We start from the raw sequence: 27,884 nt of genomic DNA, 5'->3' as shown, positions 1-27,884 counted from the left end.
TACAGTTGAGTATAAGACTGCAAATTTATTACACAAATGGAAAAAAAAAAAAAAAAAACTTCAGCAAGTACCCTGACACTTTAAGAAACCAATTTCATTTTACATTCAGTTCATAAAGGTTCTGTAAAAATGCCAAGTTTTTAAACAAATTTGAAGTTAATTCTGGACAGTTCTATCCAATACAAAGGCAGCTCTATAACGTCAAAATCTTTACCTAATTCCAAAATCTAAGTGATTTAGAAGTCAACTGAAAGAACACACACCTTTAAGCAAGTTGTTCAAACAAGCATCTAGTGAAAAACAAAATCCACACATTCTAATAACCTGATACATTTCAGACATTTAAAAAAAAAGTACAGTAAATTTAAACCTATCTGTAGCCAAAACTAACATCCAAAAACATTGTGGAAAGAGAAAAATAAGGAAATGTGCATGCATGAAGCATTAAAGTAGGTCAGTGTAGGTTTTTAAAGCATCAGGGTACATTTACATGAGTTTTGTTTTAAACGTTAAAAAATAACATTTAGAAGTCATCTCTATAGTTTTTTCTCACACCTTAAATTAGAAATCATTACTAATGCTTTATTAATAAGTTAGAACTGGATTTCAGTATGGCTACTACCTTTTCAATTTACAAAAGTCAAACATTCTAGATCTTTTGCACGTATCTGTAGAAACGATTTCAAAAAACAAAAAATAACGGAAATGTTTCATTTAAGAACAAATAACCTTTATCGCCTCAGCATCACCTTGTAAAGGTGGACCAAGGCCAACTGTGCATGTGTGTGGCGGCTGCACTTGAGAGACTTCAGCCTGAATGATCAGCGCTCCACCAATTCTTTCAGTGCAGGAGGTTTTTAATGTAGCATCATGCGAGCAGAAATGGATGCAAAATTTCACGTGGAACTCCAAAGATTTGCACATGAAAGTCTTAGCAGAGATCCAGGACCGATTTGTTAATGGTAGGGTTGGTCCAGTCATTCCTCAGATCGTCCAAGTGGTTGTCAAAGTCAATCAAGTTCTCGTAGGACCTGCCCACCAGCAGGGCAGACGTGATCTTCTGTGCTTCACTCCAATCCTCAAAAGCATCCCTAGGAAAATATCCACCCAGAAAACTCCTGTGAGTCTACTTCAGTTTTAGTGAAAACAAAAAGTGTTTGTGTGTCTCAGGTACTTACGTTGTGACTTCTCGGACTTTCCATTTGTTTTCATGGTGATCGTGGATAAACACAATGGGCTCAAAGCAGCTCATTGTCAATCTGCTGCTGTCCACCTGCAGAAATGCAATGAAATTATTTGATGTTCTGCATACAATGCCAAGCTAGCTTAAATGATAAAACGTTACCATAACAATAGCGGCTTCACTGAAGTTCTCCGAAATCCTGGCAGCCACTTTTTGAGCAACCTGATTTGGTCTGAACAAAGGAAAAATGATGCACCACCTTAATTTAATGCATTTAGTTTCACTGATAAAGCAGGACTGGGATTTTCATTTAAATCTTTGTACCTTGAATCCTTTGTCTGTTCATTGGCTTGATAATATCCGACAATGATGTAGTTATTTTCTTTACACCAAGTATCAATCTGACATGAACAGAAAGGAAGCAAACAGGTAAGGTCAGAATGACAGCTGAGATTAGATTATGAACATTTTCAAAAGACAAAGACCAAAAATATTTTCCTTTTACTAAATTCAAAAAGATGAAAACATTTTCACCAAAATGATGGCTTTGTTAAAATTGTATTTTATAGCTGTGGACTTAATTTTAGGAGCTGCAGTGACATTTCTAGGATCTTAAGAATTAATAAAGAAAAAAAAAAACTAGAGTGGGTAAAAATTGGAACTGATTTCAAACAAAAATTAAAATCAATCAGGAAAAAGCTGATTTGTGTATTTGATAAAAACATCATAACCCCAGAAATTTTGACCAACCCATATTTTAACCCCAATATTCTGCCACATTTCAATACATATTTTATGTAGTCAAAATTGCACAACAGCTCAAAAACCGGTCACATTTTGTTCATTAATTATCTGTGGGATCACAGAAGTGAAAGTTTCATTAATGACAGCACACTACAATCATCTGTCCAAAAATCAAAACACCAATAACAACAAGGATTTATTGTAAAGAGTCTTGTCACCGACACCTTTTTTGTAAAATCCTCAACATCAAGTCGAATAAAGAGAAGATGGTGGCAAAGACTGACTCGTATTCATAGAACTGACATGACTTCAACAACTGAGTCACATATGAGCTTTAAATAAAACTAAGCCCATACACTGTACCCCTCTTTTTTCAGAAATACATTACTCCCAACCTGATCTGCCACATAAGCTAACAGCTGCATGTAGAATTTAAATGGTAAAAAAAGAAGAAAAAAAATCTTACCAGTGTCAAAGCTACTTCCAGCATTGGTGCCAGAGCAAGAGTACCGTGGAAAAGAGGAACACAGTCCACGCACAAAACTGGACCACTGTGACCGTCTTTCTTTTTCTCTTTTGTCTTTTCTGCCACCAGCAACCCATTCACAGCACAGTGAGGATATTTGGCAGTGTGTAAAAGCATTTTACAGTACGCCTGACTGGTCAACTGAATAGGCATGTCTGTAAGAAAACAGGTGGACGGACAGTTCCTTTTAAAGTGTCAGAGTTGCTAGTTGCGGCGAAGAGCGACTGCTGCTGCTAGCTATCGTTACCGATCATGCCAGAAAAAAGTAGAAATCTACCTCAGCAGTTTCCTTAATGTCTGAACATAGGGAGTCTGCTATGCATTCAGATTGGTACATATACTCTTTGTAGTTGTTGTTAGTTATAACAGTATCTTCTGTAAAATGAGTAACTCGTGTTCAGTCAGAGAAGCTAATCTTACGTCCACCTTCGTTTCTGTAGCACCGGTGGAGCCGTAAACAAGTGAAAAGTTGTCGTAAAGTGCCTACGTTCGAGTCGAGCTCCAGCTTATGTCAGCGGAGGCCTTACGTTCTTCCGGCTAGATATCCAGTTCTTTTCAGACCATCGGCGGACAGGAGAAAGGAACGGTGCAGGTCGTTTATCTGTTATTTATTTACAGCTCTTTGATTGTATGGGAATACAACACAGCTACAGTTTATTTCACAATGTAACGCTACGAATATAATAACATACAGTACCTCCTTCGGAACGGCAGTGTAATTAAGTTACTTTGTAGAGCGACTCTCGGCTAATTTTCCGGTTAGCTACCGTTAGCATTCACAGTTACATTTTGCACAGGTTGAAGATGTGGATGTAGAAAACGTTTCACTGGTCAGACATAAGCTTAACATGATTATTTTTTTCTTGCGTAAGAAATAAATAATACCACAATGTTGTTTTAAATAGAAAGTTTTTGTGATATTTTTTTTCCCGGGGCACTGTGACCTTGTGTTTGTAGCTAACGCTAACTTTAGCTTGTCCTCACAATGAGCGGAACACCTTTTAGTTTGGTCAACCATGTAACTGCTTCCATTTAATTTAAGTGACTTTTATTAGTGATGGCCGTACGCAAATAACAATTGTATACCTGATGTATAAATAATTTAATTCAGTATAAAGTATATACCACTTGTCATCTTTTGCCATTTACAGCAAACTTTCTTCTAGTATTTGATGCATATGCAGTTTATCACTGGGTCTGTGAGAAAATAGGCTCCTAAGTTGAAGTATAGAAAGATGTAAAGTTCCACAACTTGTTTTCCATTGTATTGTCCCATTGTTTCCACAGAATGTTGGCATCAAGAGCCCTCAGCCTTATTGGCAAACGAGCCATTTCTGCATCTGTCTGTGTACGTGGAGCACATGGTGAGTCCTGGTGCCAAGATGAAATGAATATTTTCCTTTCCTAGTTGTTGATATAACAATACAAGGAATTGGTTCCAGTTAAAATTTAACTGCTCAGAAACTTCATTTAAAATGTAACATTCAAAACTAGAGTTTATTGAGCCATAAATGGGATTGTCATCACAGAATGTGGCTACAAAGATTCCTGCGTCCTCTGCATTTCTAACAAATCATCTAATTTCTCATATTACGTTGTCTGTGTGTAGTTTAATATTTATCACTAGGAACCCCTTCACTAGCAGATTATTTTACAGTAGGCGTTCTAATAGTACATACTGTTGTTTTCTTGCCAAATCTTTATGATGTAGATGACAATCGTTCACTTAGACTAGGGATCTCCAAATCCAGGCCTCAAGGTTGGATAACCTGAAACTCTTTGGTGTGTCCCTGAGTCAAATGGCTGAACTACCTCCTCACTAATGGAGTCAAGTTCTGCTAATGGCATTATTTGACTCAGGTGTTTTGAAGCAGAGACACATGTCAAAACAAATAGGAGTGTAATCTTAGTCAAAGTGTAAGACTGGCAAAAAGTGAAAACTGCGTTGGCTGTTATTGCTGGTATGCAGCTGTTTCATATCCCACTAGTGTGTTTTTAATCAGGAGTATGCAAAAATGTTAGACATCTGATCAGGTTGTTATAGCGGTAGAGATCAAGCAATGAATGTTTTATATTCATGCGGTTTGCAAAGCCTGCTGCATTCAGATAACTGTTAAATATGCCACCAGGGTTTAATAATCCCATTAAACTATAAAGTGAACATCTCCAGCAGTTTAGTTAGGCGTCATCACTTGGTTTCCCTTGTTTGTTTTGAGAGTAGCCTTGCATGAGGTTTGGTACAAATAAATAGCTACTTTTATTTTCTCATTTAACATGGAGATACTTTTATGTTTTTCTTGTTTTTTTTTCCTAGCTTGTTAAAAATATTTTTGTTTGAAAGTAATTGGTAGACAAATTCTACCATACGTGGCCTGTGATTGAGTTGTAGTACGGTTGCACCTTATATGGAGGGATTCATATAAGAAATTGAAATTAAATTCTTGAAATTCAGATGCAAGAAATTAGCTGTTCTTTTTTTCCCCTTTATGTTGTGTTTTGCGGTGGTAGTTATTACTATAAACTGGCCATACAAATAAATTGCATTGTTTGTTGATGTAATTGGCTTTTGTAAGTTGATCTTTACATGCTTTCAGGTAGAAAAAAAACATTTAGGTTATCTTAGAAAAGTATCTTGGTTCTCCTTTGTTTTGAAACGAGCCAGCAAGGGTTCACAGGAGCAGACATGTCACGTCCATTATGTGTGTTGTTGATGTCAGAAGCTTGTTACTTTTCTATTTAATCTTAGAACACATATTTTGATTGGAACAAAGGTGTTTGGTTTAAAATTTCACATAAGTGTGTATTTTTTTGCAGGCGTTGCTAAGGTGGAGGACTACACTCTCCCCCCCTACTTTGACAGGAGGGAGACCCCTCTTCCTGAAGTGGCTTATGTGCAGCAACTTACCCCAGAACAGAAGTCCCTGAAGGAGAAGGAGAAGGGCTCCTGGGCTGCTCTCAGTAATGAGGAGAAGCTTGCACGTAAGACTTGGTGACACACAGCCTTTCTCTGCAGGTCAAAACCAATTTTAGCATAAGGGAAATATATCTTGCTGTTATTTGTATTTATTTTTTATGTGAAAGAATAAATGTAGATCTTTGTGTCTTGTCTGTGTTCAGTGTACCGCATCAGCTTCAAAGACAGCTTTGCTGAGATGAACCAGGGATCAGAGGAGTGGAAGTCTGTGGTTGGGGGCATCTTGTTCTTCCTGGGTTTCACTGGTCTGGTTATTCTTTGGCAGAGGAAATATGGTAAATAAGGAAAAAATTATTTTGCAAACGTCATTTTATCAACATCTTAGTTTTCAGAAGAACAAAAATAGCTTTCTTGCAGTCTATTGATTGATTTCATATTTTCTGCTCGTAGTGTACGGACCTGTCCCACATACATTCGAGACTTTGTACAAGGAGCAGGAACTGCAAAGGATGTTGGACATGAGAATCAACCCAGTCGAGGGCTTCTCAGCCAAGTGGGACTACGAGAACAAGCAGTGGAAAAAGTAAAGGGTCTCTACAGTTACCTCCTGTGCTTAGATCCAGGCAAATCTAACTTGAGAGATACAAGAATATCTATATTTCTGGTTTTATCATTTGTTCAAAATACTGCAATATGTGCATTGTGGAAGACCACTTCCTCCTAAGGTTCCTGTGTATAATAAAATAAAAACGCGTTCAACCAAATAAAACCTCTCCAGTTATTTCTTTGCTTTGTGTCTTTTTTTTCCATAAGGAATCCATAACCTAAGAACAAGGGATACATTATGGTTATCTTAAATATGCTTAGCAGTATATATTTATGTAAAACATTTAAATTATTTTTTTAAAATTGAACTAATATTTGGATGGCCATATTAACAGACGTGTCATATGCAACTGTCATTGCATATGACACGGCTTCATCAAATATACTTTAGGGTTGTTTCACAAGCCGTGGTGATGACTTGGTTAAATCAGCTGTTTTGGCACGAAAAGCTAATCAGAATTCCAGATGACAACGTAAAGGTCCAGTGGCTCCGTCGAACACATGACGGCTTTCTGCTGTTTTCTCGGGGGTTTCATACCCCATGTAGTTGGCACAATAATTCTTGATTGTACCAAATGTGTCAAATTTCAGACCCATCTGTCTTGGAATAAATATCTTTTGTCCATTTCCACAGCTCTTTTTCTGGAGCCATGTTTCCTGTTAAAAATCCATATGCAACAGCTCCATTAGACCTGCAAGCTCATTTGTGTTGTTATATAGGTTTTCATTTTGGAATTGCAAATCACAGGTTGATTTATTTTTTTTCCTATAACATTGATTTTGTAATTAGTCCTCCAAACTGACCAATTTGATATTTTTTGTAATTTGCTAAAGCCATTTTCAAATTGAGGGTAATTATAGGAATTCATTACCCCTTCACCCTCTCCAGAAAAAGAGATTATTCTACACAGACTCATCATACAAAAGATTCATAATCCCCTATAGATCTCATCAAACAAGTTCACTTACAGATTTTTAACGGGATGTATCTATCAATGAATCTTTTACGACATTGATATACAATCTAAGCAAATAACTGCATATTTTGCAGAAGGACTGAAAGTCGGTATATATAAACTGAGTCAAAGCATATTTTTGGCTTTTGCAAGAGGTTTGACATTGATTATAAGCTCATTATTGAACGGTAAAACATTATCGCAGATTAAGTCATTATCCATTATAAACTGAACAGATAATTAAATAAAGATAACATGGACTTTTAGATGGTTTCTACAGCCTTCGAATGCACTATTATTTTTCCTTGCGCGATTGCATTATGCACGTTTTCAAATATATATATTTTTGTGGAACATTAATAACTGTATATTTAATTATTAAGTATTAAGCTGGAATGCCATTATTATTATTTGGAACAACGACAAAAGATTTATTGTAGTTTCTATTATATATTACAACGGCCTGCCATAAGCAGCGTCTGAGTTGACTGCAGCTTGCTGTGATGCCACTTACCGGATGAACAGTTGTTTCACGTCAAAACAATCCGGAAGACGGTAAAGCATGACGGAACTGCTGCTCATCGGAGGCGAGGTCAAGGCGACGGTGATCCCAAATGTCCATAGAAATATAATCTGCTGAACCTGTGGGTTATCATGTGCAATAGGTGTCGGCAATTCTCCGCTTTATGAGCCAGGACTAACACACTCCAGTGTTACTGCAGGTCCATGCTGACATAGCGCAGCTTTTCCAGGTGTCCGAACTGGTGTAGCTCACCGTAAACAGCTCCAGCGACGTCATGGGGAATGGAATGAATAAGGTCAGTTGTGCTTTTGCTTCCCTGCTCAGGAGTCATGCTGTTTGTGGTCCCTCTAACGTAGCTGAGAAAAGCCTTCCTGATCTGTCCAGATAGTCTGACAAGTCTCTGTCAGTCAGACCGAGCTGGTCGTCTGTCGAGTTAGACCTCCAAGGAAATGCAAGTTAGATATGGAGTGGACCTGTCTGGCATTTTGGAGATTCTTTAATGATTTCTAATGCCAATGCTTATATTACCTCTTAACACAAACCATTACTGGAAACTCATTTGTGATCAAAATGCATTTGGTAAATGCTAACTGATTATAGCAAGGCTCAGATTGTTAGGTAGGGGGCGCTGTTTCAGTTACTCTTATAAATCCTTTTGATTAAAAAGAAGAAGATAAATAAATAATATATCTGCCACAATAATGTGGAAAATACTTCACTCTTTGAAAATATATTCACTTCTTGAAATCCTGTTATTAGGAAATTTAGGTACATTTGAGGAGATGATAATACTTTATTTAATGACACAGTGGGGGGGGGGGATATATATATATATATATATATATATATATATATATATATATATATATATATATATATATATATATATCTTCACTGCTGAGAGGGTATTAATGTTTATTAACGTTGGAATTCACCATTTTCTGAGGCAGTGGTGACCGTTGTGGTCCAGAAGCAGCACTATGGTGCCACTCATCACTTTGCCCTGCATGGCCTCTCCAAGCCTTGTATGGCTGTGAGGACATTGCTCAGTTCTTAAGCCTTAAATCCAGCCTTGCCTGACCCGGAACGAGCAGAGTTCTGGTCTCTGAGTTTTAATGGATGAATGAGTGAGTGATTGTAATGCAAGATGTCTGCGTCTGTTGCTTCGCAGGTTGTTGATGGACTGTACCTGGGCAACATAAGAGGTAAGGCAAACACGTTTCAAAATATGTTAACGAGGTTAAGTTTAAGCATAAAGAACAGACAGAACATGTTGGACTTTCAGTCAGCATGTTTGCGTTGGATAACCATTAGCATAGCCTATTTAGGATTGTTTCTTATTGATCGATGCAACACAGAGAGTCTTTCACTGAATTCCTTTTTTTTAAATTAGTTTTATGTCAGTGTCAGTGGGCACTTTGGAGCGTACTTCCACATTTAAAAGCACTAGTAATCTGTATGCTCTTTGTGGTTAGTAGCACAGAACAAACCGACAGTTAAGCTGCATCAAGCTGACATCTTTTTTTTGGCCTCCTTTACAAACTGATTTCTGTTTGTGTTTCAATGGAAGGATAAGTATCACGTAGAACGAGTTGCTGATGAGACCGCAATAAGAATCAGTAATCATGTGAGTGTTATGATAGCTGGTTTGGCCAGACGCTCACCCTCCGCCCAGCTAAGCTGGCATTTGCATTTCCACTAATTTTAGCTCCTCCGCCCGATTGCAGTGGCACCACATCTAAAATTAGTCCGGCTGACGGGATCAAGTGATCAGAGGACTAACTATTGCAATGAACCTGTTCTCAGCTCTGTCTCAGTTTGAACCTTTAGCACCGCTGCTCGGAGTTATGTTTATTCCGTGTAAAATATTAACCCAGAAGTATGCATCTTCATTTTTACAACCTTTCGTTTACAGTTGTGTTTAGGTGCGGAGCTTCACAGTAGTTCTGTTCATTTCAATGGAAAAAAAAAACAAAAACAAAAACAAAACAAAACAACAACAAAAAGAACAGCAGCTGTGGATGAAGCTGAGTATTGCCAAAAAAGTGAAGATGTTACATTTAAGATGCAGAACTTTGGCATCAAGGCAAAACACAGTGCCTATCCAAGTGGAAAGCACAAATAGAAAAGTCTATAGTTTGAATGTAAACTGAGGAACTAAAATTATTTACGAGCATTTATCAAGTGAGAAGGTGATTATCTGATTGGGATAGAAATAAAAACACTGCAATTCTGGCCACAATCTGATAGACACTGACAATAAAAGCTTGAGTTGTCAGTGTTACAAAAGTGACTATTTTAATCTGGCTGTATTATGGCAGCAGCATTACAGTATCAGCCATCAATGTGTATGCTGACCTAATCAATCCAGCTCTGGAGCAGTTTGTGTACCGAACTTCAGAGCCTCCATACACTGATGATCTGGAAAAATAAGAACAAAAACCCACATTGAGTAATTACAGAATGCAAATATTACAGAACACAAAATTTATTCAGTGACATCTTCTTATCTTGATAAACTATCAAACCGTTGATCTGTAATAGCTTCGAGCAGAACTAATTTTTTTTTTTTTTTACTTGTTTTTTGATAACCAACTTGCTTGGAGTTTTCTTTTAAAGAAAAATTGAATGTAATAAAGATGAGCCTCTTTGCTGTTGCAGGAAGACAACGAACCACAGTTATGTACACTAAACATGCAGAACAGGTAGCTGAATATTTTTACTCAGTTGTCCAGTTTTACAAAGAAGACCAGGAAACTGATGACACTGGATTTGGAAAGGAGGTGAAATATTAGCAGGAGCAGATATGGGAACACTCGGATGGATCTTGCACCGTTTTTCTCTTGTGACCTAAATTGCAACATTTATACACATATTTTGCACAAGTAATCATTTTAGCCACTGTCTGAGTATCTTATTGTCTGTGAATGGAGTTCTGGGTTTTAATCCAGGCGTCACAAAGAAAGGGAAGCTGTGTTGAACCAGCCTCTTTGCACACCAGACATGTTTATACAGGATTTTTTTTATTTATTTTTTTGCTGCAAGATTACCCTGAAGAAATACTTTTTTTTTTACACTCTGAGTCAGCTGAGATTATTGTTAGATGATAGCCAGTGACAGATGAATTCATACAACATTCTGTGTTGTGAAAAACCTGTTTCTCCGAAAAAACACAAAATGACAACAAAACAAAAAAACATTCAGAAAAGTCTGTGAGGGGGTAATTCAATCCATTTAATGCTCTACTTTTTTTGTGAATATTCTCAGCCTGTCTTGCACATTTCGTTTCTGAAATTAGAACATGTAAACACAAGTCGAGCAACTGCTTGGATGATGTGTTTCTTGTTTTTCTTTGTGCAGATTCGGAAAACAGAGAAGGTCTCTCCAAAAACGGAATCACCCACATCCTTTCTGTGTACAACAACGCTAAGCCAGTGTATGAGGTTAGTGAAGAAACCAGCCGGGGAGGTATTTTTGGCTGTTGCGTTGTGTGTCTTTAATGCATCAAACCAGTGCTTCCTGTGGAAAATTTTATCTGGTGATTTTTCTAAAGGCTTCGGTCTCTTTAGCAAAGTGTAGTTCAGCCTGTCAGCCCGCAGGGGGAGCTAGTGACCTTCGGTTGATGTTAAAAGAGCTTGTGGCAGCAACTGAAGTGTAAATTCACCAGTGTGTTAAAAAGAGGTTTAGTTTTAACTAAAAATGCAAAGCTCGTGATAAATAACCTGCACCACATTAAACAAAGATTTCTAACCAGCTTTAATCACAATCTGAATTCTGCATTTGACTGCTTTTAATCCTTGTTTTACAGGACATCACATACCTTTGCATTCATGCGGCTGATGCTTCCAGTCAGAACCTGTGAGTAAACAAGTGGGCTTATTATTTGTTCGGTTGTTAGTGCTTGTGGTTTTTCTTTTGTGTGTGTCATTAAGACTGTCTCGGTCAATATTGCTAGTGTGAGAATTAAAGAAAAGTTGATCCACCTCCATTGCTAAGAGTTCATTACTATTAATCTTCATATCTTTAGTGGAAGTTTTTTTTTTCTGTACTGTTAAATTTAGCTCAAGTCAGCTTTATTTATAGTACGTTCTCAGGTTTAGCGTATTATGAAATTTTGGAGGAAAAAACATCTTCACCTAAACGGGAACTTGAGGTGAAGATAGCATATTACTATGCCTCTTTTTTTTTTTTTAATTTAACACAAGCAAGGAATAGAAGGTGACTTAATAACTTAGAATAACTTATCAGCCTCTCATATTCTACACTCTGTTGTTTTTGTTGACCAATTTTGAGCTAACCATCATCTTTTGAGCGGATGTGTTCACATTTTATTGCACTAAATGGTCACTTCCTTCCCATGAGCTCTCCACTACCACACCTCACAGTTAATCTGAGATGTTTTTGTTCAGGGTAACAAGGTTGGTTTTCACCTGGTTTTCACCAGCCTTGTCACTCTGGGTTATTATCAGACATTGTTTATCTAAAGAAAATGCCCATTTTTCCCCAAAAGGTTTGTGGTTTATTTAGATGCAGTTTTACAAATCTAATTCGTATTACCATGTTTAACTTTAAAGAGACCGGAGCCTTTATAAAGTGTCAACGCTCGGTCCGCTTCCTTCTCTCTCTTAACTTCAACATGCCGATGTTGTCGCAGGTGGAAGCCTTCGTTTTGCAACTTCTCTGAGCATCTCACGGTCTGACCTCAGTGTGAACTTTACACTTCTGAAAAAGAACAGCTGCCTTCTTGAACATTTTCAGCCGTTTTGTTTACGTTCATATTCAGGCTCTTTTTACCCTGTCTTATTGCTTTGATGGAGACCCGGCATCTCGATCCGCGGCACGACAACATGTGGCAGGTTCAGGGATCAAATTCCCAGCCTTACCAAAGATGGATAATCCTTCTGTTTCTGACGAATGGTGCTAAATATTTGTGACTCTGAAATTGTAACAGTCAGTAAATTGGTTCGGAAGCACTCACTCGTTCTTTTAATTTCTATTTGAGGTGCGAGGGGGAACTTTGTTTTGCATATGCTTTCTGCTGCAGCCTGTAATGCCACAAGGTATTATGTCATATGAGTTTGTTCATCTTTGTCATGTGATTTAAAGAGATATGAAAGATGAGGTGTAGTTATCTGACGGTTCTATCATATCGTTCCTATGGATTAAAGTCCATTTAATGAGAGTGTTGCCTGTTGCTGCATGCTGCTGGTTAGCTAACTGGATACAAGAAAGGCAGATTGAGCTATTCCCAATTTAAGGTGTAAAAAAAAAAAAAAAAACTATAGGTTTACAAGTTATTAGGCAGTTTTACTTGCTTTGAATTAAATGCTTTCAGTATTTACTAAACAGGTAGATAAAGTCCTCATGTGGTTCATTAGAAATTTTCTGCGTATACCGAAGAAAAAACAGTTGGCAAGTGCTTTGCATGGTTGCTTTCTTTTTTTTTTTCCTCTGTTACATCTATTAAACCGTCTTCTGTTGATAGTTTTTCAAGCTTGAATACTTAATATTCCAAACAGGCATTACAATTTTTGTGATGCTTACTCCTGAAATGCCTATATTTTTGACAGACTCAAATATAACAAGACGATTGATCAGGTGAGCTAAAAACAAACAAACAAACAAACAAACAAAAAAAACCTACATTTAATTTTCCAGCCAAATGTTCGGGCGGAACATATATCCTCCATCGAAAATTTCACTATTATTTACCGGATACGTCGTTTTTGATATGGGTGATCCAGATCCCTTTTACTATTAATGCAGACTCTGCATTTATAGGAGGTAGAATTATAAGTTACAAGCTACACATAAGATAGAAAGCGATTGAATGTGAGGCGTCTCTGACCCAAACTGTGATCCTGTTCCAGAGAAGTAGAACCTGAGAGGAAAGCGCTGCTTCTCTAGTAACAGTTAAACCGACCACAGCAGGTTATATCTTCTGTGTGTTTCGGAGGGAACGTCTGTGTTTTCAAGTGTCATTGGCACAGACATGAGCTGCACCTCCACTCTCACCAGCGGCTGCTATCACAACACGTTAGTCATAGCAGTAACATGTCCTCCTATTAGCTCTGTGACTTCATACGACACTGTTGGTTTTAACTCATAATTAAACAGAGGATACAAAAAAAACAAAACAAACAAAAAAAAAAAACTTCGGCCTTGGTCAGCAGTTGGAGCTTTAGTGAGCCGTCTTCATTGTTGCAGTGCAAACTGATGACTGATTTTGAGATCAGGGTGAGAAATGCTCGACTTGGTGCTCTCTGTTTAGAGCTCTGGGCTGTGTAATTTATAGGGTGGTTGGTGATGTTTCTGGCAGCAGAGTCAAAGTGTCAAGAGTGACTGAATACGTTCCAGAAGAAGCCCTGACAATAGAAAAGCATTGATTCTGCTAGGCAAAAAAAAAAAGAATCTCAAAGCAGCAGAGTTTCTCCGTTTTAACTCCAGTAGAGTCAGTTATCTGGGCTCTGAAGAGGAACTCGCTTGAAGTAAAAACTCTTAATGACAATTTAACTGTTGTGGCCGTTTGGCTGTTCTTGATTGGGCCAGGTTGGGGTGTGGATGTCTGACCTCCACTGTCGCAATCAGGCGTCCTTCCCTCCGGCAGCAGAGGAAGGAAACCTCCCAGTGACATCTGGCTGTTTGCTTCGACCACCCAGGGCTTTATAATAAACCCCCTCTGTCACAATCACTGGTCTGACTGAGGAGAGGAGAGGGTGAGGCCAACCGCCGTCCTGCCTTGCTTGCCATCACACGGGGGCCCCTACGGTCAGACCTGAAGGCCCCGTCTTATGTGTTCAGTACATGACAGAAAACAGCGTTAATGGTGTCTTGAGTGACAGCTGCACTGCAGTAACAGCTGCTCTTTATACATTTTCTTCTTCTAATACAGCCTGCATCGGAAGTTCATCTTGTTTTTCATGAGCGTTGGTTTTAATGCACAGAAATCACAGACCATGAAGGCATCAACTGATTTGCATCAGCATTTGCATTTGTGCAAGTCGTCCCCAAGTCCAAACTGGTTCCAAAACTAAGCAGATCATTGCAATTTAAGGGGGTGGGGGGAAAAAAGGAAAAATCAGCACAACATATACCAAACATACCGCAGATTTGCAGAAGCTCATTTTGCATTTCAAACATACAGCAACTTCTATCTGTTCTGGCTCAGTTTTTGCCCTTTTTTTCTGTCTTCTTAAAACCTCAAACTTCTCTGTCACAAGTTAGTTTTCTGCACATTGAACGAGTGCCGCCGGAAACCTCTGTGCTAGACGAACGGAGCGAAGTGCTGAGGGAGACATTTTAAAGAAGGCTTTGGATCTCAAGGAGGAGGGAGAAAAAAAAACACAAAAAAAAAAAAACGAAAAGCGACAGCCAGTCTATTTTAGCTCCAGTCTGTTAGTGAGTCTGCTGTTGAGTAACCAGCATCTGCTCCTCCAGAGACGCCGTTATCAGCCACTCACTTCTCGATTATGCAAAAAGCGAAAGGATATGATTGTTTTCAGACTGAATACACAAGATGCCAGAGGAGCATTTTGTCACACAGCTACACCGGCTCTGTCCTGGTGCCACTTCACGGGAGGGGCGGTGGGGGGTGGGGGGGGGTTGTATTTTGTTGTGTTCATTTCAAAGTGATGTAATTTTGCACATAAAGAAAAGGTAGACGGCTACTTCCCTTCTCTATCCCCGCTGTCTGTGCCCTGGTCTACCACAAACTCTCTGTTTGAGCCAACCTAATGCTTCTCTCACATGACATGAGTGGAAGAGTAGAAAGAGAGAGAGAGAGAGAGAAAAACCCTCCTGATAAGCAGTTTCTTAGAAAAGACTGAAATCTATTAAAACAGACTCATGCTATGTTGTAAACCTCTCGGAGTGCATTTGTAGTTTCAAGTGTCAGAGTCTGGACATCATCATAATTTCTGAAACAAATTGGAACCGCGTCGCTCTGGCCTTTAAGGGGGTGGAGGGGTTTCAGTTCAAGGTGTCTTTTCTCAGATCCCATTTAGCGGAATCCATTTTTAGCTCCACTACCTGCATCGCTGACAAACAAGATGCTTCTTTCCCCTTAATTTATGAGTGACTACATTTGGCTTTTTATTTTAGACATTATTGCATGTTGCACAATTCCCATTTTTCTTCTTGGCAACATTTCTCTTGTGCTCCTTTTTGCAGACTGCAGCATTTCAAAGAGTGCATCGGCTTCATCCACCAGTGTCGCCTCGACGGCGGAGCCTGTTTGGTTCACTGGTAGGTTTTTAAGATTTGAGCAGCTTCCTAATGGTAGCTGAGCGTGTCAAGACTGCTCTCTAAATAAGGGTTATGTGAAAATCCCTTTCCAGATTAAAGCATTTCAATAAGTGACTTGCTCTTCGGGTCTGAAGTTTGCATGCTGTCAGAATAGGCATGTCGGCCTTTTTAATGGTGCGCATAAATTTTGCCGTGGTGTTTTTGCTACACAAGCATCTGGCAGAAATCCTGCTGCATTTGGAGAGTTCATTTGAATATTCCTGGCTCAGACCGCTGCTGCTGAGAATAGCCCACAACATTTCAATGTCTCGCATCAAAACCCAATCATTGTTCAGCTAGAACACCCCATTGGGTCCCAGGTTTCCTCCATCTCTCACCCCAAACACTGAGTTTGACTTCAATATTGAAACTAAAACTGAAATGGAACTGAGGTTATTTTTCTCTCAGTTGATCTAATTTTATTAAATATTTCTATAAATAAATGAAATCTGTATGTGGTGTTAAGAAGCTTGTGATGGGACTTTTTGTGAGCCGTTGCTGTGGAAGTTGTTTAATATAATTGTGGCAACAGCTTCATCTACAATCTAGTAGGTTTCCATTGAAATATTCAATAATGTGCAGTGGCCTGATAAATAGATCAACTAAATGAAAACGCTTTAAGTGGAGTGAGAAAGACTTAGCTTTTAGTCCACAAAAAATATGTTTCAGGTTGTCAAAGTATGGACACGATTCCGACTCCAAAGCATGGTGGGGGTAACATCATGCTGAGGGTCTGTTTCACCAGCAGGGGCGCTGCTGCGCTGCTCAAACTGGAAAACAAGTTTGGGTCCACAGCGAGAAATCAGTCCATTTAAATGGACTCAGTGAACGCTGCCAGACAGAGTGATGAAATCCAGGATTATGGCAGAAACTTGTTGCTGTTTGTTGGAGAGCTGCAGCTTGCTGAGGGATTTTTAACCAGGTACCAGGAACAGTCTGTATGTATAACTTTGTGCCAGTCTGAATGCGATAAAGAACTCAGACGTATGCACCCCGTTTTTTTATTTATTTATTATTTTTAAGTAATGAAAGTATCGTCATTCCAGTGCAAATGCTGCATCAATGAAACCCCGTGACATAATGCTGGCTGCTGAGTTGCACAGTTCCTTTCTTGCTGTATAGTCTTGCAGGTGTGTCACGCAGCACCACCATGGTGGTGGCCTACCTGATGACCGTCACCCACTACAGCTGGGAGGAATGTCTGACCGCAGTGAAGGCTGTTCGCTCGTTTGTCGGCCCAAACTACGGCTTCCAGGAGCAGCTGCAGGAGTACCAGAACACACGCGTCTCAGAGGTAAACCTGACGAACCCGAAAGCAGAGAGAGGCAAACGCTTTGATGGTCCGACTGTTGAAACTGATGCGGGTCTTTAGTTAAGATGTTTTCACCGTCTTAAGAACTGCAGTAATTTAGCGCTCTGTAAATGGTTTCAGGTGTTAATTGTGATTCAGTGCTGAGGCCGGGACAGGATGTGACAGATGCAGCCGTCACATGCAGACTGTGGTTAACCTGTCAACTGTTAATCGCAACCATCTCACACACACACTTCGAGCTGTCTCCCAAAATGGGTTAATTTCTGTCTCCTGCAGAGGACAACAAGCAGCTATGATTTGTTGCCCTGTAAAGACTAGAGGTTAGAGATACAAACCAGTTCAATAAATTCAAATATTACCGAAAAGTTCATTTGTTTCCTTAAATCATTTCACTAAGATTAAATTCGTACAGACTGACGATTTCAAGGCTTTTTGAGGATTTTTCTGCATGCAGCTACAACAAACGAGACGATTAAGATTAGAATATTACCAATTTAAAAGAATTATACAGAAAGGTGAGGTTAATGAGAACCTCTGCTTGATACCTGCATATTATAATTTATTGAAAATTACTTAATTTACACACTGAGCTGTATACTCTACATGTTTGTCTTAAAAATGTAGTGAAACATAAATGCAATCTGTAAATTTCCCCGACTTCTTCAAATTTCAGATTTTAGTTTTACTTTGTTTTTGGTACAAAGAATTATTCATAAGAATGCTTTGAAATTTCTACATTTCTAATGCTTTTAATTGGTTTTAATCTTTGGGGGGTATTTTTGGTTGTTTTTTCTTTTTTCTTTTTTTTTACCAAGGAAAATCTAAAAAGTGTGTCATGCATATAAAGTAGCTGAGAAGCAGAGTTAAGTTATAAAACAATATATTACGCTGTGAACAACTTACAAAACTCTGTTCACTCCATCATCTGAAAATGGAAACGGACACAACTGTCCACATAGCATGACGGGAGGCGACAAAGGAGAGTTTTATTCAGAGAAGCATCCAAGAAGGCCGTGGTGTCTCTGGAGGAGCTGCAGGTGACAATCTAGACTTTACTTTAAACTAAAGTAGCAGTTCTGTTTGTAGTTTGCTGCCAGCCAAGCAGGGACCAAACCAACCGTGTGAAAGAAGGTGCTCTGGTCAGACGAGACCAAAATTATTGACTTGCTGGAAAAGTCACTCTGTGTGGTGGAAAACTGACAACAGCACATTGAACTGAAACCAACATCACCGCCGTGGAACATGGCGGTGGCAACGTCATGCTGTGGGAAAGCCTTTCTTCTGACAGGACAGGGAAGCTTGTCAGAGTAAAAACACTGTTATACATAAAGGCCAGAACTACAGTGGAGTGGTTTAGATCATGATGTTAAAGTGCAAACCTAAATCCAAGTGAAAATCTGTGTAAAGACTGAAAAAGTAAAGCTTATTAGTTCATTTAAAACAGAGTCGATTTGCAAAATGACTCTAAAAGATGTTTTACACCAGACTTAGTTTCCATCTGTTGTCCCTGAGCAGATAAGTTAATGAAACAGTGTAATATGATAAAACCTACATTTAAAATCCCAGTCTACCCTAATAACAATCACTGTAGAAAATCATAAAATTACAAGAACATAAAAAGTGCTTAATGCTAAACTTCTGCTCTGAAAACTGATGTTCTCTGATGCTCTTCATTCAGTCTGACTGAGTTTAAGCTATTTTGCGGAGTAGAAAAATGCCAATAGTGGAGACGAGGTGGTTAATGGTGGTTCTTCTAATTATTGACTCAGGCAGCTCAGTGCCATCATTTTCAGGTTTTTATTTGTGGAAAATGTTGAAAACTCCACGTGTGATTTTCATTTCACTTTGCAATTCTACAGTGCTTTACGTTGCTCCGTCTCGTAATTGCCAGGAGAATTATGAGAGACTATGGGTGTGAATACTTATGTAAGGCTCTGTATATCCGTTCAAGGCAGAACAATCCGAGTCAAAGTCCAGGAAAATTTAAAGTAAATGTAAGTGCTGGATTCAAATATTGTTGGTGTACAGTTTGGACCTTTCATCATATTTTCTTTAATTCATCTGAAGAATATGATCCATACTGAATTGATCACGTCCGACGTGAGCTTGCGGCGTCTGGCTGTTCTCAGCCTGTGTCTTTTGCAGAAGACACGCAGAGTGTGTGATTCCATGACCGCGCCGTGTGAGAAGGGGAACTGCAGGGGGTTTGCTTGGATTGCATTAGCCTGGGTACTGCTCATCACGTGTTAATCATTACTGTCAGCATTTTGCAACATAGCATGACTTCAAAAAAAAAAAAAAAAAGAAAAAGAAAAACCTGCTCATTGTTTGAAAACGTTGCACTGATTTCTAGGATTTAAGAGGAAATGTGTTTTCTGCATCTGTGATTTTCCCACGTGTGTAAGAGAGAAAGTAAAGCCTCCTCAGATGATTTTTGTATTCAAGATTATCTGATTAACAAGAACTTCCAATTATTTATCTAAACACGCATTTGTTTGAAAGTGTTAGAGATCCTGCAGACCTGAGTAACCTTGAACTTTGATAAAGTTATCAGATCATTGCAGTCTAGCCAATCCCTGCCTTTGAACTGGATCACTGTGTCATGATTAAAACATTTGGTAATTTTCCAGGTCTGTATAGTTGAAGAAAAAGGAAAATTAGTCATGGAAAAATAATCAATTTTTCATTTTCTAAAGAACAGTAAGGAATTGTTGCTGTGTTTTTGCATCACTTTATATTAAAATAGTATGCTTTCTCTTATGATTTCTCATTGTACATTTATTTTAACATAGTACCAGTCAGTATTTTCTTTTTTAAATAAACATTTTACCATCTGTTTGGTCTCTGGAGAAGCTTCTCTATAAGTAAAACTGGACCTGTGGTTCCTAAATTGCACCTAAATACCAAACAAATCCTTCAAACTGATTGACAGACTTTTCTCCAAACAAGAAAAAAAGTCAGGAATCAAAATCAACAAACATGTTTTACAGAATCAGCATTTAGCCTGAGAGACTTTCTTCCTTATTTGACATGTATAACAGTTGTAGATTTTGAAAAAGGGCGGTTAACCCAGACGCCACAAAAGCAGCGGTCCATCAGCACGCTCTGAAAGTCAGCCCATCAATTTAAGCATAATTATTATTTTATTTATCTGTGAAACCTTCTGATCGTAAGGCTGGACTACAATTTAAACAGATTCAGAGTTGAATGCCCAGAATTTCTTTTTTTATTATTATTATAAATAAATATTAACATTTAAATCTGGAGAACTATAAAGTAATATGTAGGAATCTTGTCAATCTGTTCCTGTTTGTGTTCAGAAGCTGCTGGGCTTGAGTTGTATCACTTTAAGCTTTTTGCCTCAGATCAACCAGATGTGACTTATCCTCATTGTACTTTGTGGCTTCTGTGGGGTTATAAAGTATTTCAAGATGACACTTTAACATTTTGCTAGTTTCTCTTGATGTTATCTTTACTCTGGTTTCATCTCTTTTACAGCTGGGTTAGTGTAATGACTCAGTGCTGTGATGTTTGGCTTTTTGGATGAATGTGAGAAAGCTAATTTAAGGAAGATGAATGTATTACTTTCACAATGACTTTCACTTCAATTTATTCTTCAAAGAATATGGTGTGGCACAAGTTGGTGGATAAATCCTGCGTATCATTTTTAACTTTTCTTGATGTTAAGGAAACTTTTTAAAGAAAGGCTCATGTATGTAATTAAATCCATGTAAGCTGGACAGTAACACTAAGAATGATTACGATCCTTTCATTTTTTTATTTTCACTCTTTTAACAGAATTCAAGTTCTGCTGCAATTTCACTAGGAAGTTTCATTCTTAGCTTATCATCTGTTATCTGAGGTATCTATTCAGCTCAGATGTTTGAAACATGGAAACAATTGTTGCAACAGAACAATGATCCCAAAGACGCATCCAAACCGATTCTTGGAATGCATAAAACAGGGTGGCAACGATGGCATTTCTCAACCATGGGGATTTTTCTGCGTTCTTTAATATTTTAATATTACATCAGATCAATAAAAAACTATTTTTAAAAGCAAAAAATGCGAGCTTAATGAAAAGTGTGTTAAATACCTGCGTTGAGGTTGTTATTTTCAAAAGGTACTTTTGACAAATGAGACTCATCAGGAGATATATTTATTAAATCAGTGATTCTTGAGAATAGGGACAAAACAGGTCCTATGGATAAAGCATGAAATTTGAATAAAATATACACAAAATATATTTTTTTCAAATATCTAACTAAACTAACCTGGGTCATGTGAGCACAACAATGTATATTTTTCTTTTTTTTTGCTGAATATTTTTTTATTTTAAACATTGTAGTCGGTGGATGATGCCTGTAAAAGCCCTTGTCCAGGAGCAGAAATCAACACATTCTTATAGTTTAAAACAATTAAATAAATACTAAAATTATATATTATGACAATTAAGTATAAGTAGTCATATAAATAATTATAAAAGTATCGATAAATTGAATTAAAAATAATTTTTAGATATTTTCCAACTCCGTTGAAATTTGTCCTTAGTTTTTGTCAACACCGTCAGAAATGAAAAGAATGTAAAAAAAATCAGGCATTATTGGGGGGCACCAGAACTTCTGAGGACCCCATGACGTTGTCTTTTCTCTTCCTTTGCTAGGAGGGCTAGTTAGCTCCGGTTAGCTTAAGTTATTCTTTAGTTTTTTCTTCTGTTTTATTCCTAAGTTGTTTGTCACAACCATGATGTGTCAACTCCATAACTGACAATTTACAAAACTTTGATGAAATTTTGCGAAATAAAAGCTTAATTTTGGTATAATGTAAAGATTTCATGGACCTGACGAGCTACAATATGGCCTCCTTCAGAATAACATCATATAAATTGAGGTAGTTTGGCATTTCGTCAACTCCGTCAGATGTCAACTCCGTCAGAGTTTTTCTGACTCTTTCAGTGAAATTGTTGTCAAATCTCACTTAATTGTGCAACTAATTCATTTTAATGTATTTTACATGACTTGCATTACTTCACATGTACCTAGTTTTTCATTTTACTCACTAGTTTGTCACCACCTTCAGTTCTGTCAACTCCGTCATGCACTGTCAGCTCCATCAGATGGACTTTTTCTTGTTTTTTGTTTTAAATAATATTTATTTTATTTCTTGAGAAGCATTTGTCTGTAAATTGAGTACAAATATCACTAATGGGGTATTTTAAAAATCATTTTAGATTTATTTTTGTCAGATGGTGATGACAAAGTTTTGGGTCAGGTCGATTAAAAATGTAATTTTTTAAAAAAAAAATTCGCAACTGGGAGCCTGTACCTTAGCATCTTCATATTTTCTAAACATTATTTGTCATATTTGCATACATAAGATTGAGAAATAATAAAAAAAAAATATGGGAAAATTAAAACCCATTTTGTCCCTATTTTCAAGAATCACTGAAATATGATGTTAAGGGAGGATTGTATTGTATGTATTGTATGTAGCTTTGGTGTATAATTTGGATGCTCTGTGGATTTGTGAAAAATCCATTATAAATGCATATATTTAAAAAAAAAAACATGACATTTTTATGTTGTTTCTATTTCACCTTTGAGAAATGCAATAAAAATGTTTTATTCACTATTTATTTTTCCTGAGCATGCCTCACCACAACATTATTTTCTTATGCCTCCAGTACCGAGCTTGGCTTCAGTCCAGTTTTCGTCCCAGTCCGTTCAATGACCAGCAGGAGGTGGAGGCTCTGTTGAACCAGTATGCGGAGCAGCAGGAGAGCCAGGGCAGAGCGGTGGACCACAGCTGGATGAACCGTGGAGTAGACGCTGGTGTTGCTGAAGGCGACGGCTGAAACTACGCGCTCCGCACCCAAGTCAGCCCTCACACCAAATGCAACTTTAGAGTTTGGATTAAAGATTTTTTTTTTCTTCCGTCAGAACTTTTTTAAGCTCTGGGTATTTATTCAGAAATGTGCTACAAACTTTGATTCCTTATATCACCGAGCACTGCCATTACTATGGTTTTGGTGACGCCTTACAATAAAACACCCCAGCACTTTAGCCATAATGAGTAACTTCCATGTTTCTTTTTTTTTTTTACCATTGACTCAGCAGCCTTAAATCTGACTGATTTAATGCTGTTTCGATTAAAAACTGTTTGCCTTTTTGAAAATGAAATGCTCCAGTTAAGCCATAATGTCTTTTTTTTTTTTTTTTTTTTTTTTTTTTACATACATCCCTTCAGTTTTTCCAGAATAAACTATTTAACACCGCAGCTTGTGAAATCATCATGTGCACTGGACTGATGCATTTTTCAAGTGCATCTGATTAATAGATAAAGAGAAAGATTTCTTTTATTTGGTCACATCACACACACACACACACCAAAATGTGTTACCTGGACCCCACAGTGAAACTTCCTGATTTGGTGGAAATAATGATGATGTGTAGTAGCACACAGTGTTGCACAAACTCCTACTTTCCCTGATCAGAAGGGAACTTTATGCTCCCCATCAGGCTGTAAGCAGAAAAACCCCCCAGAACAGTTAAACAATAAAAACAGGAGGTAGATTGCTTTAATTGTCCACAATAATTTATGGTACTATAAACACATTGAAAATGTTTTAACATTTAGAAAATGTTACTTGAAGTAAAATAAACTCAATGAACTTTGAAGAGTAATCATCCTTTGATTTCCAAACACCTGTCTGCATTTTAAAGCTGCTTTGTAATGCAATTATGGATTTTTTAAATTTCTTTTTAATGTTGTTAAATTTCTGTTCTGTTTTAATTATGTATATACGATTCATTTTATTGTTATGTTTTTTAAAGAAATGCAAAATTGCTAATAAATCTGAAGCTCTTGCAATGAGTGAGCCAAGTTGAATGATGTAATTCAAAAAGAACTGATAAGGACAATGAATCACATGTTAAACATTCACTTCCTTTTTTTAAAAAAAAAAACGTAATCATACTATCCTTATTATTCATGAAATTCTGAAGAGATTGCAGACATTTTAAGATGACATGCTAGTCTTTGATATTTTTCAAATACACGAAGGGATGAAGGGATTCCAGAGCAGTGCGGAGCGAACAGCATTTACTCTCATACACCAACATGGAGTTTGCATGTTCTCCCTGTGCATGCATGGGCTCTTTCTGAGTACTCTGGCTTCCTCCCACAGTCCAAAAGTTGAATCTGAACTTCAGTTTTCTCAGAAAATTAAGACGTGATGAGGCCAATAAGCAATCATCTATGATCCAGTGATATTAAAGCAGAACCTTGAAGAACTGCTGCTGGTGACTTTTCAGTAATTAAGCAGACAGCTCCAGAATTAGAGGAATTCCATGAAAGGTTGTTGTTAAAGATTTACCTGTTTACAGAGATCTTAATGGGAAATTGAGTGGTAGAAAAATGTAGACAAATAGGAAAAACACAGCTTTTAGAGGACTGTGAAGCAAAGCCCAAGATTACAAGGCATGAGAGAAAAAGTTTCAAGAGCCACCATATATTTGGGCATTAGTTGTCCCATTCCTTGTGTTGAGCAAATCCTAAACTAGAGGCAGCACCAACAGGGTCATAAAGCAGAAAAATATCAAAGATCAAAATTTCTATTTTCAAAGAAAAACGAAAGAAGACAAGAAATGTATTTCAGTTGGGAATTAATGTTCCTGAGTCTGGAGGAAGACTGGAGACATTCAGAATCCAAACGGTGACCATTTACCGTTTGTCGCTTTTGTTCCACTGATGAATCGAGTCCAGTCGGTGCGTCCATCTGCCAGGACTTTTTAGAGTACCTCATTCTTCCTTCTGCTGCTGATAAGCTTTATAAAAACATTGATTTCATTTTCCAGGAGAACTCTGCACCTGCTCACACTGCTGAATGTACAAGTACTTGATTTAATAGCCATGGTATAACTGAGTCTGATTGGTCGGTTTGTGGAGTATTGTCCAGAAAAAAGATAAGACATGATCAGACTGAACAATGCAGACAAAGTGGAGGACAATGTTAAAGCAACCTGAGCTTCCTGAACAGCAGAGTTGATCTCCTTCATACTCAGCACTGATGCAAAATGAATTCAAATATTGAGAGCAAATAGTGTTTCTTTTTGTTTATCTTGTGCTTTATTCACATTAGCTGAACAGTTAGCAATAAACCCTAGTGGTAAAATTGGATAGAAACTCTCTGGCTCTAGTTGCTAATGTGTGATCAGTCTACATAACGCGCAAATTTAACTTTTTCATTTTATTCACTGAAATAAACCAATGTGTCAATTATGTCTCCACTTATTGAGATGCTCATGAAATGTTTGTATCTTTAGCCTTTAAAACTGACTGTGTCAACATTTGCAAGGAGACAGTTGGACAGGTTTAGACATGCAGCTTCCTGGTAGGAAAAACAAACAAACATACTTACAGTAAGTCTGGCAAGCTGTTGAAAATCCCCATTCCACTAAGTTCAAACTTGTTATTTGCAGATTTTAAACTATCAGTAAAAAAAAATTTCTCCGTTTACTGGAACATAACATTGTCAAATAATGTCAATATCATAGAGAAATTGCACATTTTGAAGCCTGGTGTGAGGATAAACGTCTTATGTTGAACTTCAGGAAAACTAAAGGAACCTTAGGGGATCAGGAGCACTCGGGTCATGTGATGTTCAGTGGAAATATCATCGAAAAAGTGCTCATCTTTAAATATCTTGGCACCACTACGTCCAATACTTTGGGCTGGAGGGATCATGTTGATTGTCTCTGCTCTAAATTAGCCCAAAGACTTCATTTCCTGCAGAGACTTGGGTTGTTTGGAGTCCAAGCTAAGATCATGCTGACTTTCGGCAGTTTAATTAAATATGGCTTGGTTTGGCTACCTCGCAGTCCAAATCTAGACTTGCAGGCGAAGTGAAAACCTGGATGAAAACAAGTAGGACAAATTCTCAACCTCTTCCACTGCAGCCTGTCGACGACGCTGCAGTAAATTAGACGGACAATAAAGACCTCGATGGATCCACTCCATTTTCTGTTTGGTGACTAATAACGGCAGGAAAACGCTACAGAGCCATTTGTTGCAAAACCAACTGTTTTAAGCAATCCGTTTTCCAAACGCATCTTTCTTCTTAATAAGTTATGACTACTATTCGGAGGATGGCAGGGAAGGCCTTGGTTGCATTTCAAGCTGTTTTTAACGTGTACATTCATTTAATTATTTATCTATTTCTTTGTCTCGTTTGTTTTAGATGTTAGGGTGCTGTTTTATATAGCACTAATGATAAAAGGTCAAATCCAAATTGAAGTATTCATGATTCAGAAGAGGTATCAGACCCTCCCACCCCACTGCTGTGGTCCTTCAAGGAAAATGAGATAAAGACAGTGAATGGATATGTCAGAAGTTGAACCTTGGAAATGTTTGACATTTTGCTTTGGATATGAGAAAGCCTGTTTATTCAGACAGAAAGATGACCTTTGCTGAGTGTGTGTGTGTCATTAGTAGTGACTTACAGTATTTTGACACACAGTTACATTAAAAATGAAATCAGACCAGCCTCACCAACCAAATCAATCAAATCAATCACTGTATTATGTTTCTACTTGGTTTAGTAGGAGTAGTAGAGTGAGGGAAATCCAACAGATTAAACAATCATGACATGCATGCTTTTGATTTTAATAGAAAGGTGGCCCTCACCCATTTTATGATTATCTGAAAATCGTAAAATGGGAATTCCAGAATTTTTTTTTTTTTTCAGAAGAACATCACGCTTTGATTAAAACATTGATTAGACAGAGGAAAAGATAAATAACGTAGAAAATAAAAGGCTGCTCAGCTAAAATGATCTCAAATTATAAAACAATGACAAGGACTGAGGATGTCAGACCTGTCGCATACCAGGGATCATGGATCAGTTTGAACACATTAAAATAGTAAAAGTGTTTCCCTCTTTGGGAATAGTGTTACCTCATCCCAAAGAGGAAATGCTCCTGAATTACGCATTTCAACAAGACAAGGACTCCAAGCACACCTTAAAGTGAGCAGACCAACAAAATGAGGTACGGAGAGGTCAGTTCACACCTTGGACCTTAGCTTAATAGGAAAAAAAAAAAAATGTGCGTGACATCAAGCATGTTGTGTGTCAGGCAAAACCAAGAAATTACAGAAAAACTGTGGAATGTAATTCAGTCATTTTTTTTGCAGTTTATACCATTTTTAAACAAAAATAGACCCTATACTTGTTGTTTTTTTTAAACTGGCTAATTTTTCTTTTCTCCTCATGAAAGATGATAAAATTGACCAGTTTTTTTCCTCAGAGTTGAATTTTGTGTGGCCTTTCAATGTTTTAATGCATTTTATGTATACAAATAAATGCTGTTAAACTGCTGACCTTTACTCAATTTGCTATGATTGAACAAAACTTTAGAAATAACAAATAATTGAATCACGTACTTCTGTGTTGACCTTAAAACTACTTCAGAGACGTACCCTATTTTGGAACTAAGATCAGATAATGAAGATTGGTGATTTATTGCGTTTTTTGTTGTTTTTTTTTAACACAAATAATTCAGAAGTTTATTTCTGATGCGCCCCTTGTGTATTCTGGTTCTCTATTTCTATGGTTAACATCATGCAGGTGCATTTCTGAAGAAATCTGGAGCATGGCTTTGGTCCACCCTACACAAAGCGCCACTGTGGCAGCACAGCCGCTTTTTCTCTTTTGCGGTTTCACATTAGATTTGAGTGGGCGCGGATAGGAACGCAAAAACCTCCTCGTTCTGTCGCACAGAAATCCCCCTCTTCACACAGTAACTTGTGACTTTACGGCTTTTAATCAGTGCTCCACGTC

At 37.7% G+C, this 27,884-nt stretch overlaps 3 protein-coding genes across 3 annotated transcripts; 2 read left to right on the top strand and 1 right to left on the bottom strand.

The window, feature by feature from the left end:
* Window positions 1-5: 5 nt before the first annotated feature.
* Window positions 6-2,909, bottom strand: emc8 (ER membrane protein complex subunit 8). The gene is made up of 5 exons (XM_014991462.2): window positions 2,394-2,909; window positions 1,508-1,584; window positions 1,346-1,415; window positions 1,179-1,273; window positions 6-1,091 (listed from the first exon to the last, which is right to left on the bottom strand). The coding sequence occupies exons 1-5, from the start codon at window positions 2,604-2,606 to the stop codon at window positions 932-934; spliced, it is 615 nt and encodes a 204-aa protein (XP_014846948.1). The 5' UTR covers window positions 2,607-2,909; the 3' UTR covers window positions 6-931.
* Window positions 2,902-6,136, top strand: cox4i1 (cytochrome c oxidase subunit 4I1). Its single transcript, XM_014991464.2, has 5 exons — window positions 2,902-3,045; window positions 3,741-3,817; window positions 5,268-5,432; window positions 5,571-5,702; window positions 5,818-6,136. The coding sequence occupies exons 2-5, from the start codon at window positions 3,742-3,744 to the stop codon at window positions 5,952-5,954; spliced, it is 510 nt and encodes a 169-aa protein (XP_014846950.1). The 5' UTR covers window positions 2,902-3,045; window position 3,741; the 3' UTR covers window positions 5,955-6,136.
* A 1,328-nt stretch (window positions 6,137-7,464) lies between these two features.
* dusp22a (dual specificity phosphatase 22a) lies at window positions 7,465-23,917 on the top strand. The gene is made up of 7 exons (XM_014991465.2): window positions 7,465-7,747; window positions 8,624-8,657; window positions 10,813-10,895; window positions 11,261-11,310; window positions 15,622-15,696; window positions 16,858-17,029; window positions 22,731-23,917. Exons 1-7 carry the CDS (start codon window positions 7,727-7,729, stop codon window positions 22,899-22,901), a joined length of 606 nt encoding a protein of 201 aa, XP_014846951.1. The 5' UTR covers window positions 7,465-7,726; the 3' UTR covers window positions 22,902-23,917.
* Window positions 23,918-27,884: the final 3,967 nt, after the last annotated feature.

Source organism: Poecilia mexicana, unplaced genomic scaffold (assembly GCF_051168715.1).
Source record: "Poecilia mexicana isolate PSO_F unplaced genomic scaffold, ASM5116871v1 scaffold_3, whole genome shotgun sequence".
Lineage (NCBI taxonomy): Eukaryota > Metazoa > Chordata > Actinopteri > Cyprinodontiformes > Poeciliidae > Poecilia > Poecilia mexicana.
The sequence above is the reverse complement of the archived record's forward strand: the minus strand, read 5'-3'. Positions and strand labels throughout refer to the sequence as shown.